The sequence below is a fragment of the Pteropus vampyrus genome, unplaced genomic scaffold, assembly GCF_000151845.1.
Source record: "Pteropus vampyrus isolate Shadow unplaced genomic scaffold, Pvam_2.0 Scaffold17, whole genome shotgun sequence".
NCBI lineage: Eukaryota > Metazoa > Chordata > Mammalia > Chiroptera > Pteropodidae > Pteropus > Pteropus vampyrus.
This window is the reverse complement of record NW_011888798.1, coordinates 12,071,708-12,085,058: the sequence shown is the minus strand read 5'-3', so window position 1 is coordinate 12,085,058 and position 13,351 is coordinate 12,071,708. Positions and strand designations below refer to the sequence as shown.

Here is a 13,351-nt window from a genome sequence, read left to right as displayed (position 1 = left end):
ATTAAGCTTTTCTTGTAATAACAGGGAAGTTTATTGTGTTCACTTTAAATGTAAAAGGGCCCTTTTGGGAGGGATGGATACCTTGCTTGCCATAGAGATTTGTTAGAGGAGAGTCTTCATTTCTTGATAGCTGAGATTCTGTTTTTCACCATGACACTCACAGGAAGAAATGTATTTCTGAACGTGACCATTTGAATTGAAATACCTTAATTTTAATTTGAGACTCAGAAAACATTTGATTTTTGATCCTCTCAGGGGTCCCCAGCTGATGGCAGGCAACCGGGGTAGTGTGTCCAAGGGCATGGATTTGACCAGGCTGCTGAGTCTAACTTCTGGCCCTGCCCTTGTCAGCTGTGAGTTTACCAAGGTCATTTAAGCTATCCATTTCTCAAACTTCTTATCTGTATAATAGTAATAAAATTATACAGTAGTGGCCATCTACGTGGGGCTTATTGTAAGGTTTAAATAAGCAAGTGTAAGTTGAGTGCTTAGAAGGGTATCTAAAATAGACATGCACTATATTAATTCTAGCTGGCATTACCACCAGGCGGGGCAGCTGATTGGATTGTGTAATGAGTAGTATGAGCTGCCATTCATCTACTGCTCCTATGCTCGGTGCTTTATGTGCATGCATCTCCTTTAGCTTTTCTTACAATAACTCCATGAGATGGATAGTATTTATTTTATCCATTTCACAGAGGTGTAAGTCAAAGGTCACACGGCGGGGAAATGACAAGGCTGAGATTCAAACCTAGGTCTGTCTGACTCCAAATTGCAGCTCTTATCCTCTCCTTTGTGCCATTGTGGTTATGTGGACATAGGGCACTGGATGAGGCTACAGATGTGTGCCCAAGGGCAGAGGGAAGATGCAGGAAAGAAGCGAGGATCAGGCTCATTGGGAGTGAAGGCCTTCTTAGCCTAATTGACCAGATGATCAGGCAGTTATGCCCTTGTCATTCCTCCTGGAGTAGAATTGCGTAGGAATCAGGAGTTGGGAAGGGATTCAGGCCTCCATTCTTCCTGTGATTGGGAATTTTTCCTTCTTCTTGCAATCCTGCCTTCTGTCAGTTCCTTTATTACAGCCTTCACTTCTTGCCTCTCTAGCTCCATTAAACCCCAAATACCCGTGTGTGTGTGTGCGTGTGTGCATGTGTGCGTGTGTGCGTGTGTGTGTTAGAAGAGGGATAAGTGAGTCAGGACCTTAAAGAAGAGTAGTGGGAGCCCCATTTCCAGGTAGGGGCAAGAACGGTGACCTGGAAATTAAGAGAAGTTCTGGTCCTCTCTCTGCTATTAATTAGTGAGATAATCTGGTAAAGTTACAGAATCTTTCTGGGCCTTATCAGTGAGTTTAGGCTTGGAAAGTGTCTGATATTCTGTGGTTATAGGCAGCCTTCTCCTAAATCTCTGACCTCTGGGGAGCTATCTTGATGGCAGTGAGGATGTTGGTGGTAAGGTGGTGGAGGAGGTGATGGAAATGGTGATGATGGTGGTGGTGGAAATGGAGGTGATGAAGGTGATGCTATGAGCCCTTACCTGGCAGCAGGCACTGTACTGAGCACTTCAGAACCATTAGCTCCTTTAATCATCCAGCAGTTATCGTCATTTTCCAGATGAGCCAAGCTTTAGAGAGTAAAGCCGATCATCCCTTGGGGGGTGTAGTTGCAACGCAGGAGGTGCTAGCGGGGAATATGTTACAGGAATATTTGTGATAGACATAGAGTGGGAGGGGTGTCCATCCAGCCACAGTCATATTTTGCTCTCCCTAAACTCCCTATAACCAAGTTGTGCCCAGATGGAAATTTAGAGTTATAATTGCAAGATTGCATTCTCAAGAGGTCACGTGGCATATCATGTAGACATAGTCTCTGACTGTCTTTACCAGATGCTCTTCTAGGTGCTTTCTCTATAAGATCCCCCCTTGGGCTGCAGCCTCCAACCCTTATGCTTTGGGTCTTGGCCTATAGCTTCTCTGATGAAAGACTTGTAGCATCTTTATGGGGACTGATTTACAGGGCCCGGAGGTGAATTATTTTGGGACAAGTGAATGTCCTCCAACATGTTTCTTTGGTAAATGTGGTTTCTTTACATCTTGTTTCACCTGTTGATCCTCATGGTTACTGTTTGTACCCCATGAGGCTTTCTTGAAGAGAAACAAGAAAAGAAGCAGATTTTTAGCATAAAGGTCTCAGGGCTTGGTGTAGCACAGAGGGGTGAGAAACTAAATCTGCTGGCCTCTGAAGGCAGTTTTAAAACCCAAGACTCCTCACTCACCCCTCTCTATACCTCTTGGTTTTGGGGGTTCTTGGGCTTCCTGGGCCTGGGGTTTTTTGGTCTTTCTTGAATGAGATGATCCCTTCTTTCATTCCCCACTCTCTCCTTTTCTTCCCCTCAGGGCAGGAGATGGAAATGATCCAGGCACTAGGTCCTGCATCAGGAGGGTTAGTACTGACCATTCTGGACAGGGAAGTTGGCTTCAATTGATTCTGTTTACATTAAGTTCATGAATGTTAAATGCCCTCCTACCCAGCCCCTCCCTGGGACCTCCAACACCACCCTCCCTCCCCCAAACATTTATTGAGGAACTACCGTGTAAAGATTTTCTGTTATGTGCTGAGAATATAACAGTGAAGCTGAAGAGTCCTGTCGTCATGGAATTTATGGTCTAGTTTATACTACAGTGTTATGATGACGGGGGTAAAAGCAAAAGGTGCTAGTGAATTCATAGTAAAGAAATTAATATAACCTTGTGGAGACAAGGAAGGCTTCCTGGAGGCAGTGCCACTAAGCAGAAACTTGTAGAATAAGAGCTGGACAAAGCATGGGCAATTGGGGTAATAAGAGGAGGGAGGAAGGGATAGAGGAGGAGGAAGTGCAGAGGATAAGGAAGATGTAGCCTAGGTAGAGGGATCGGCACGCTCAAAGGCTTGAAGAACAAAAAATAGAACAGACTAGGGAGGGTTACTTGCCCCTTCTGGGGCTGGCCTGCCTCAGTCACAGGCACTCAGTGCTCATTCTCCCAGGGTCCAGAGTCCCGCTGCACAGAGGACTTGCAAGCACGGACCTTGGAGAGAGGCAGGGCACGAGATCTGCAGGCATGTCCTCTCTCCTCCACACCCCTGACATGCCCATGTTACCTTTGTTGCACGCGCTTGGCTGAGTGCTGCTCCATCCGAAGTCCACCTGGTTACATTGGGCTCTGCAAGCAGCTCGGGGCCAGTGCAAACACTACCAGACTGGAAGGTCCTATGTTTAGACTCCCGGGCTGTGTGATTTTGGGCACCTTGTCCCACTTTTCTGGGGATTCAGCTGGCTCCCCAGTAGATTCATCTCTGAGGCTTTTTCAGTGCTAACATTCCGTTAGGTGTTTTAGTTCTCTACCATTTGCAGGGAATTAAATTCAATTAGAAACTGCAGCCTTTTAGCATTAGGCAGTGTATAAGTGGCACGGCCAGTGCTAGGGTGGTCTGAGTTGACCCACTGGAGGAGATAGCCTAGCCATCGCACAGGCCACAGCTTCCCCAGCCGGCGTGGAGGGTGTCTCTCGTGACCACCACTCACTCCCGGGCTGTGTGTTCTAAGGGAAGACACATTTGGTTTGACTTGTCTTGCTGACAAACAGCTATGAGCCTTTGTAGCTAAACCGCACATGGGGACTTTACTAGTAGTAGATTTAGAATAGACTGTTTGCAGAGAAAACCACACAGGTGCATACAATTGAGATCCACATAGAAAAATATTTAATAGATTCTAGTTCATCATTTTCCATGCATTCATCGAGAAGCAGAGGCGCTAAACCATGATGACAGCCCTAAATGCTGCTTAATTTGAGTGCAAGTGGCTGTCCTATAGCTCCCAGACAGAAGGGCTTATTTTAGAAATATATATATTATTGTAGCGATTTATAGTTTTTCTTCTTGTATCGAAGCTTGTAGAGCAGAGTGAGATGGATGGAATGCTGAGCAAATTGCAAGTCATTTGGAATCTGGGTCTCTGCCTTCCACACGGTGGTTGGAGCCACACTGGGGAGAAAGTCTTTTTGGGCTCCATCAAATAGCTGGGACAAGGACGGGACATCAAACCATCTATTTTCTTGGACAGAAGCAGCCATCTGTGGCCTTTACATCATTTTAAAGTTGTGGCCTGCACCCTTCTCTGAAAAACAAATCCCAATCGTTCTTCTATCTTGTCTTATAGAACATTTCTCAGTAGGAAAGAGGGCAAGAAGTCAGACTGGTTTAAATGAAGATCACTAAGCTCGTAGGTCACTGGAAAAGTGACCGCAAGGTATCCAGGCAAGCCCTGGCAGGGCCAGAGGACATTGGACATGGAGCTGGCTATTAGTGGGGGGTATGTCCAGTGCATGGTCACCACCTGTGTCCCTCACATCCTCTGTTACTTCTAAAGCCTCTCCGCTTTCCTTTGGCAAACATGGCAATGAGTGGTGATCGTGTCACAGGAAGCCACTTGTTAGCTATTAGAGAACTTGCTTGCTGCTAATGCAGTCACCTTCTCAAAGTCTTTTAAGAAAATAACGGAAAGGGAGAAAAGGTATGTACTAGCAATGTAGGCAAAGGCTGAAGATGGCTTGGTTTATGTTGATCTTGGGAAAAGACGGCGGGGAGAAAGGGGGAAAAAAGAAGAAGAGAGATGCCATTGGTTTATCTACTGGAGAAACATGTAAAGAAAGAAGAGAAATGGAGGCGGGGAAAGAGTAGGGAGAAGGGAGAAGAAAAGGAGCAAATGGACAAAAGAGAGAAAAAAGATGGGAGACAGGACCAAGGGGGAGGCCTGTACCAGGACTGAGAGAGCCTGGCAAGCTGGTTGTCAAGGAGATTAACTAGAGGGAGGGGTTCTTACTGTCCACTCAGACTGTAGACACTCAAAATGTGATGCTTCAGAAGCAAGCATGTGACAGTGATAGGGCCCCACAATGCCCACAAATTAGGGCTCTACCTCAATTTGTGCTTCTCTTAGACCAGTGGTTCTCAGATCTGAGTGAGCATCAGAGCCAACAGTGGGCTTCCTAACCTTGGACTGCCAGGCTCCAGCCTGAGTCTGATTCAAATCAGACTTAACATGTGCAGTTCTAACAAGTTCTCAGGTGTGGCTGATGCTGCTATTCCAGGATCCTCCTTTTAAGGATCACTGTCTTAGATATTAAAGACTAAATCAAGGTTGGTGCTGATTTGAGCTCCTGGTGTTGGACAAAGCCAACTAGTGAGATCATGTCTCAACTGGCTGGCAGAAGCAGATTGGCAAACACAAAAGATATAAATTGAGAGAGTGCTAAAACCTTTTATTGGATGGATATGTAAGATGGATGGATGGCTCTTCATTCAACTAACCATATGCTTACTTTCCACTGGCAATTGCTATTTAAATGTCAGTTGACAAGCAGATGTTCCTCACCCTACTATATGCAAATTAATTTATTGTCCACAAAACCTGAAGGAGTATTTTCTAACCATCTTTCTTTCCCACCCCCTGTCTCCACCCACCCCTTTGTTCTGGTCACAGTGAGCCTTGCAGCTCTCAGAAGGTGAGCTGACCCTTGCATTCCTCCATGGCCTATTCATGCTGTGTCTTTGCCTGGCTACTCTTTTCCTGGCTACTGTTTACTCTTCCTCTCCTTTAATTTTTCTGTCTTGAGTGTTCCCCATTGTGTGGTCGGCTAGCCCTTCTCATTGCTGCCATAATGCCCTTTCCAGACTGCTCTGATAGCTCTTTGCAAATGGTCACCAAGCTGTGGCTGCCTCATCCTCCTCAACTTTTTATCAGTGCCTAGGACAGGGTTTATAATAGACTCCGGCCAGTCAAGAAATATTTGCTGAGTGAATAAACAAAGTGCAGAGAACTTAAATTAGTGGTGGAAGGGAAGGGGCTGTCTAATTCCTGCTTACTGTGGTCAGGGTGAGAGAGAAGTTAGAATATTGGGGCAAGAAGAGTATGGAAAGGCTATACTAATCACAGAAATCCTAAGTCATACTCAACAACCCTCTCAGCACCCTTAAGGTTTCAATGATTCAGTAAAATGTGACTCCAACATCCAGTGGAAAAGCAAATCTTTAGGATTTCTTTAAATCACACAAAATATCTTTGCTTGGGGGAAAGATCAAATTTTTGCATCTTTTCTGCTTAGTACTAGCTAAGTATTCTTTTCTAGCAGGTGCTTATGTAAGATGGATGGATGGCTAGATAGATGAATGAATGGATGGACAGAGAGACAGACAGATAGATAGATGGAGTCATTACAGGCTTGGTCACCAGGTCATGACCTGGAATCATATTTTGTTTTCTGAACATTCTTCAGCTCCCTCTGGCTGGACTTCACCTTTCTTTGCCCTGGGGTGGGGGGATGCATCCTTCAGAGCTTTGTCATGTACCTGTTCTTGAGGGACCTAGTTCTAAAACTGAACTCAGACAGTGTATTGAAAAGGTGTTGCACTGACTTTAGCCAGGGGTCTGGTCTAAGATAGTCCTGCCTGTCACTGCATTCCACACTGAGAATGGTCAGCACTTGAGCCTAAACCTGAAAAACAAAAGTACATTTAAATATGATAGGCTTGTTTGTCAGTCTAGGGTAGAATCCAGTGTTCCGAACAGTATGGCAAGGTAGTGGGCATCCTGCCACCCAGACCTGTGAGACCTTGAGTGAGTCACTTCACCTCAGTTCTGTCATTTGTAGGATGAGGGATTTCTGCGGTGGGTCTCTCTTCCCGCCTCCCAGTCTCTGATGACTCTAAGAGTTCTGGGGTACAAGTAGCTCCCTTCACTTTAAATGCCAGAAGGGAGAAAACAGAGCACCGTGTCAGTTGCGTGAACGCCGACATGTCCCTGGCGGCACAGTTTAATGCACTTTTGAAGACGAAACCAAGCAGCCTGACATGGATGCTGTTGAAATGTCAGGCTTCAGTGCGGGATGTTGTTGGACATCTGCATCACTTCTGTTTTTTAAACAACCTCACTCTGCCGGGTATAAATCTGTGTCATTATCTAATGGCTCTTGTCATTTTAGTGTAGTGATCAAGGAGGAAAAATGGAAGTGCTTTGTAGAAAAACAGATAAAATATGAAGGTATTTCTTAACCCAGAGTGCGAGGCTGTCTGGAGTACAATACAGATCTATCAATAATTCAGTTAAAACTGTTTACCTGTTTTACATGACTGGGTTCAGTTCACTGATCTTCATTCAAGTTTATACTGAAGTTATTTAACTGCAGGCTGCACGTTACACCACACAGACCAAAGCATTATAGATTTTCCCCAATGTAATATACAAGTCCAAATTGATTGTGACCAAACGTAAATTTAGTCATATCTTTAATATGCTCTATCTATTAAGGTGTGACTAAGACTTTAAAGTTTTGTCTCAGCTACAGAGTAACCGAGACTATAGCCGAATCAGTGGCAAACAGCCCGAATACCAACACCTTTGGACATGCTATTTGTTTTCAACAATGTGTCATCTAAATTAATGAACTTTTTTTTTTTTTCCAAATGTAAAAGTGAGCAATTACTTGTCCTTATAAAATGACAAATTTTACAAGGATGCTGGTTTGGTCCCCCCTTCCTTCCATCAGAGGCTAAGCTCTATTTCATTGCCCACAGGCACACACCTCACATTTGTCACTGGCTGTACCTATATGGCCAATGCTCCATTTTCCTGGAACAAAATTATCTTTCAAAGCACAGGAGGAAAGGCACCAGCCATTTTCCCCACCTCTAATTGAGATGGAGGTAGTATATTCCAACAGCCCTGCCAGTTATTCCAAAATGACTAGGCAAGATATAGAATGAGAGATGCAAGATAGAAATTTGTGTTTTCAAAATTATTTAGGGTTTAGATAATTTGTAGTCCCCTGATACAGAAGGCTTTATGTGAAAAGATCCGATAAACCCGTTCTACACCATGGCTGAGAGAATGCACACTCAGAAATACGATCAGGCGTCAACCTTGGTTTCATTGGCAGAATCTTAGGATGATAAATACGGGCTAAGTGGGCGGTGTGTGTGCGTGTGTATGTGTGTGTGTGCATGTGTGCGTGTGTGTGTGTGTGTGTGTGTGTGTGTGTGGTGGGGGTCCTTGGTTTGGCAGGACTTTTCAGGGTATGTGGCTGGGAAGGAGGCAGAGAAATGGGAACAAGAAGAAATAAGGAGCCTTGCGATTTTGAGGGGGAGCTATAAGCATTACTTATACCTGTGCTGTAGCCAGTGGCCACCTATGGCTGGTCCCAACTGAAATGTGCTGTTAGGATAAAAGCCACACTGGGTTTCAAAGACTTATTATGAAAAAAAAGAATGTGAAACATCTCATGAATATTAGGTTGATTATGTATTGAAACTGCATGTGAAATGGTAATATTGGATTAAAAAACTTATTAAAATAGATTTCCCCTGTCTCTTTTGACTTTTCGAATGTGGCTACTTGAAATTTTAAAATTACACGTGGCTTACATTATATTTCGAGTGGACAGTGCTGCTAAACATCCACTTTCCATGATAGAATTATGGCTCATGTTTACCATCTTGCATTTTCTGTACTTTTCAAATTGAAAATATGCAAAACAGACAATATTGTCTTTGAGAAAAAAAATACATATCGTGGATTTTGGAGTTCAGCCAGCATGTGTCCTAGTTATAGCACATGGGCAACTAACCTTCTCTGAGACTCAACTTCCTCATCTGTATAACAAAGGTAACAGTTTTGATCTTATCTGGTTGTTATCAGAAATGAGAAATTAATACTCAATAAATATTAAGCATTATTCTTGGTCGTACCTCAAGACCTGTCTGATGCCTAATCTTTAATCCCTGTCTATTTCTAAATCAGCTCTTTGTCTCTCATTCTCCAAGATTATAGTTTCTAATCTACCTACTTCTATACCTGATATTTCCCTTATTTTTCTCATCACTGAGAAACTTGGGTCTAGTCACCTGTGTTCTGCTACCCGTTCAGACTAAGGTATCTCTCACTTACCTACTTTAGCTCATTTCGATTCTTGAGTAAGAATTCTATCCTGGCTAAAACTACAAACTAGGCCATAACTCTTCATCTGTCCCTTCCTCTTGCCTCATACCTGAGATGCTGGCATCTTGGTTTTTTCCAAACTCTGCTTCTTTTGATGTGATGGTCAATCGAGAACATTTGATGCCAGGCAAAGGGGGTGAAGGTAACAGAGGAATAAGGGCCATGCAAATAGGAAATCAATAGAACAGGAGCAAAGACAGGACAGAAGAAGAGCAATTTTATAACTTCTCTCTGCTTGCACATAACCATGCCCTCTTTTCTCATTGCCTTTCTTTAGGCTGGCTTTAAAAGCTGTGCTATATTCAAGCCGTGGTAAGTACAAGGTGGTTCTTATTGCCTTTCTAGGTTCTTGCTGTCTGAAGTACAACTTCTCACAGTGTAGCATAGCACACATCTAAACCCTGTGCTCAAATTCCATATTCTAGGAAATAAGTCCTCAGATGAGGATGGCGGTACTATTCTCTGAAATTCAGTGGCAGCGAAGAGAAAAAAATTTAAAAGTTTGTGAAGATGCATAGCTTCTCTGGGTATGGTGAGCTTCCTTGCTCCTTCACAATTAATGAGATGAAGCTTTCAGTTGGAGCTGTGTGAGATAAAAACAAGGCGAGATAACACACTTGGAATAACACAGTTGTCTGGAAATGCCCATGCTTTTCAAAGCAGTGAAAAGTCTCCAATTTCTCCTGCAAATATTTTTTTAAAATCAGAAAAAAGGTTGATTTTTGTTCTCATTCAGCAGCTGTAACTAGGTGATTCAGAATATACTCTTGACTTAAGGTGATCTTTTTTACCTTTCATGAGATCAGTATGTAACTTTGCTTATTTTCTTTTTAGATTTACTGAGTGCTCTTAGGGTAGCAAACTCAAAAGAAATAAGCAGATTGGTTTGTATTTCAAGCTTGTGCTGAGGTTTGACAAGAGTAACCCTTGGAAACTAACTGGGGAGCAGAGTTCCTAGGGCCCCCTTTGCTGACAGCTGGTATTTGTGGAGGATTTCTTGCTGGGGGAGCTGGGTTATTTCAGTGCCAGAGAACACAGATAGGGCGCTGTGCCGCCAGGCAAGGAGGGATGCTCAAGTGAGTGCATGTGAGAGTGCAAAGCCTGGATGCATAAGCATGGCTCTCTTTCCCAGAGCATTTATTAATGAAACATTTACCATCAACCAGAGGCAAGAAGGGGTCAATGCCAACAACTGCTTCCCTGTGGTTTCCTAAAAAATCAGAAGGATTGAAAATGTGAATAAATTTTCCTTATTATTCAAATTTAGGAGAGGGATGAAACATTTCTGAAAATCTAAAGCATAGCTTTAAGATATCAGCTCTGCACATGGATCTTACATTCTGGTGACTTGTCCTCTTGCCCTCCCCCTAACCCAAGAGAAGAGAGCAAATGTGCTACAGATGTGTTATCTGACTTTTCTTGGTTGGGGATTGGGGCGGGGGGGGCGGGGGAGAATGGTCACTGTGGAATAAACGTTCATGGAACTTGTGTTGTCTGTGGTCTAATAGAATCTTTTTTCTTTGTCAGAGGTCATAGAAATAATGATTGTGTAAATTAGAATGCAGATATGTGGGTATGCAAACATGTCCATGTAGTCAGCTTTTGATCCACTTGAGGGGCCACTGAGTCATGTCTCATTTCTGGTCTGTTGAGACTGGAGCTCAGTGCCACAAGGACAATGAGCATGTTACAGCTGAAATTGAAGGGAGTTTTTTATTTTCCATTGTTTTTAGATAACTGTCTTATTTAAAAACATTTGAAAAGAAACAGCAGTGCTTTACAGATATGTGTACACCTAGTAAATATATGTCCAAAAAACATCCTCAGTGATGGGCTAGTCCTGAAGTGGCTTCCCTTGAAATTGAATGCAACATCAGTGTCACTAAATATGCTTCTTCATTCCCAAGGGGGTGCCACTTCCATTTGTCTTGAAGATATCATTGGGTCTTCTTTAAAATACAAATGTTTCATCTGATATGGCTATACTGTATACATTTTTTTTTTTAACAAAGATAAAACTAGATTAATGAAGTACATAAAATGCTTTCTGGATACACGAACAACAATGAAAACGTTTAAATTAACAGGCATCAACAGGTATAAATAAACTGTCTAAAGCATTTAATGGTCTTTAACATAGCAAATGCCCCCAGCCTTGAAACGGTGTTAAATTCTTTTTTGCTAGTGGCAAAAGAAGCTGTCAAAGACAACATTGAAAAATTGGTACCATTTCCTGGCCAGTAAGCACAGAACTGAGGGGCTAAAAATTTTATGGTTTTTTTGTTGTTGTTCTCATGCTGTATTTCTACCCCTCCCCACCCCCTCTTGTCTGCTCAGGGCTGATTGTTGTGACGCTGGCCGTCTGCTGGATGCCTAACCAGGTTCGGAGGATCATGGCTGCAGCCAGACCCAAGTACGACTGGACGAGGTCCTACTTCCGGGCGTACATGATCCTTCTCCCCTTCTCGGACACATTCTTCTACCTGAGCTCGGTCATCAACCCGCTCCTGTACAACGTGTCCTCGCGGCAGTTCCGCAGGGTGTTCGGGCAGGTGCTGCGCTGCCACCTGACGCTGCAGCACGCCAACCACGAGAAGCGTCTGCGCACCTTTGTCTCTTCCACCACGGACAGCGCCCGCTCCGCACGCCGCCCACTGATTTTCATTGCTTCCGGGCGCAATTCCTCTACAAGGAGACCTAACAAGGTTTTCTTAAGCACTTTCCAGAGCGAGGCCGAGGCTGAGCCCCAGCAATTGAGTCTCGAGTCATCAGGGCCCAAGTGGGAGACAAAACCAGACAATTCTGCTGCAGAGAATGGTTTTCAGGAACATGAAGTGTGAAAGTCAAGTACGAAAGCCCTCCTCCAACAAAAGCGACATTCCCCTCACAAAGCAGTGGCAAAATAGCCAGTGCCCCCATCAGGGACAGGAGTAGAATCTAGGGGCCCTGGAAAAGGCAGATGCCCACTGAATTGTCTCCGAAGGGCTGATTCTGCAAGCCAGGCCTTCACTCTGGTTACAGAAGGGAGTGGGGCTTTCAAGCCACCCTCTCCTTTCCTTTAAGTACACACTGAAAATTCAGACTGAATTTAGAGCTTACAAAAATGTTTTACATGGAACTCTTTCATTATTTGCAAAGGAACTAAAAGAGAATGCAGAATCCCTACCCAGAATCTAAGGACACCCAGAAGAACCTTGTGAAGCAGGGAAAGCGAGGGCCAGAAGGACATTGAAGGATGGGCTAGCATCTCCAGCTTCAGCAGTGTCCCGCGAAGAGGGCTAACTTGAGGAGCAGGATGGTGGTGGGGAGCCCTGGCTGAAGGGCCGAGGCAGAGCTGCTCCTTTTCTTGGGCCGGGGTCCATTGCACAGAGGGGTGTTGCAGCAGCTGATGCACACCGAGTTCAGTTTCCCTGGGGAGCAGAAGGACTGATACCCAGCCGAGGCAATGAGGCAGGCCGCTGACGATGCACACGACTTGCGGTACATGATCCCTGCAACAAAGACCCACAGAAGCTGGGTTAACCTGCACTGGCCAACAGACAAAGTCCCTCTGAGCCCAGATCCCAGTGTGTCCTTCCCCTTCTCACAGCCCTGAGACTCGGTGGGCCAGGGAGGTGCTTCTGGTTGTTTCACTGAGCTCCACAAAACACAAGAGATAAGTGGTAAAGGAGGCAGTCATCATTTCACTACTTTTGACAGAATTGTTCCAAAAGCTATTTGAGATGCTATGCCAGTGAATAAAGAGTTGTCGAAACTAAAGTTCACTTTTTAAAAAGTGTACTAGATAAAGTTTTTTCCTTTTTTTTTTTTTTTGTTCAAACTATCTCATGCCAGAGAGAACCACAAGCTACACATCAAGATCTTTTATTTCTGTTATTACTTTGTAAGTGACCATGGAGAAATGCCTCTAGACTATTTATTTATTAAATCCTAGAATTTTCTGAATAAAGACCAAATCCCAGTGGGAATAAATCAGATCCCTACCGAAGGGGCCCTGATTTTTCCTAGGTTTGAGAGGTCCACTGGGTTTAGTGAGGGCTGACCTGGCTGGCCATGTGCCCAGGACAGCCTTATTCTCAGGGAAAGAGCTTTGCCCTTAGAACATATGGTCACTTGCCAAGTTGAATCACATAGTCAGCACTTAACACACACTGTGTGGGCACAGAAATGAGATTCCTGATAAGACTGGAGGACCTACCTTAAAGAGCACCTGTGTCGTGTCGAAATTGCAGCATAGCCATCATGAGTTCTTAAAGCTGGACGTTTTATTCAATTCAAATGATAATAGCTAAGCTTGTTTAAGTGCTTTCTTCAGAGAGCTGTG

General features: G+C 44.0%; 2 protein-coding genes across 4 annotated transcripts in view; one reads left to right on the top strand and one right to left on the bottom strand.

Moving 5' to 3' along the window:
- The window catches only part of GPR39 (G protein-coupled receptor 39), a 192,906-nt gene extending 180,988 nt beyond the window's left edge, over window positions 1-11,918 (top strand). For both annotated transcript variants that reach the window (XM_023527519.1, XM_011354512.2), the window contains one exon: window positions 11,365-11,918. In XM_023527519.1, coding sequence (XP_023383287.1) covers window positions 11,365-11,867 — 503 coding nt within the window. In that variant the 3' untranslated portion in view covers window positions 11,868-11,918. The remainder of the gene's footprint in view (window positions 1-11,364) is intronic.
- A 321-nt stretch (window positions 11,919-12,239) lies between these two features.
- Window positions 12,240-13,351, bottom strand: part of LYPD1 (LY6/PLAUR domain containing 1) — a 31,740-nt gene continuing 30,628 nt past the window's right edge. For both annotated transcript variants that reach the window (XM_023527520.1, XM_011354513.2), the window contains one exon: window positions 12,240-12,518. In XM_023527520.1, coding sequence (XP_023383288.1) covers window positions 12,283-12,518 — 236 coding nt within the window. In that variant the 3' untranslated portion in view covers window positions 12,240-12,282. The remainder of the gene's footprint in view (window positions 12,519-13,351) is intronic.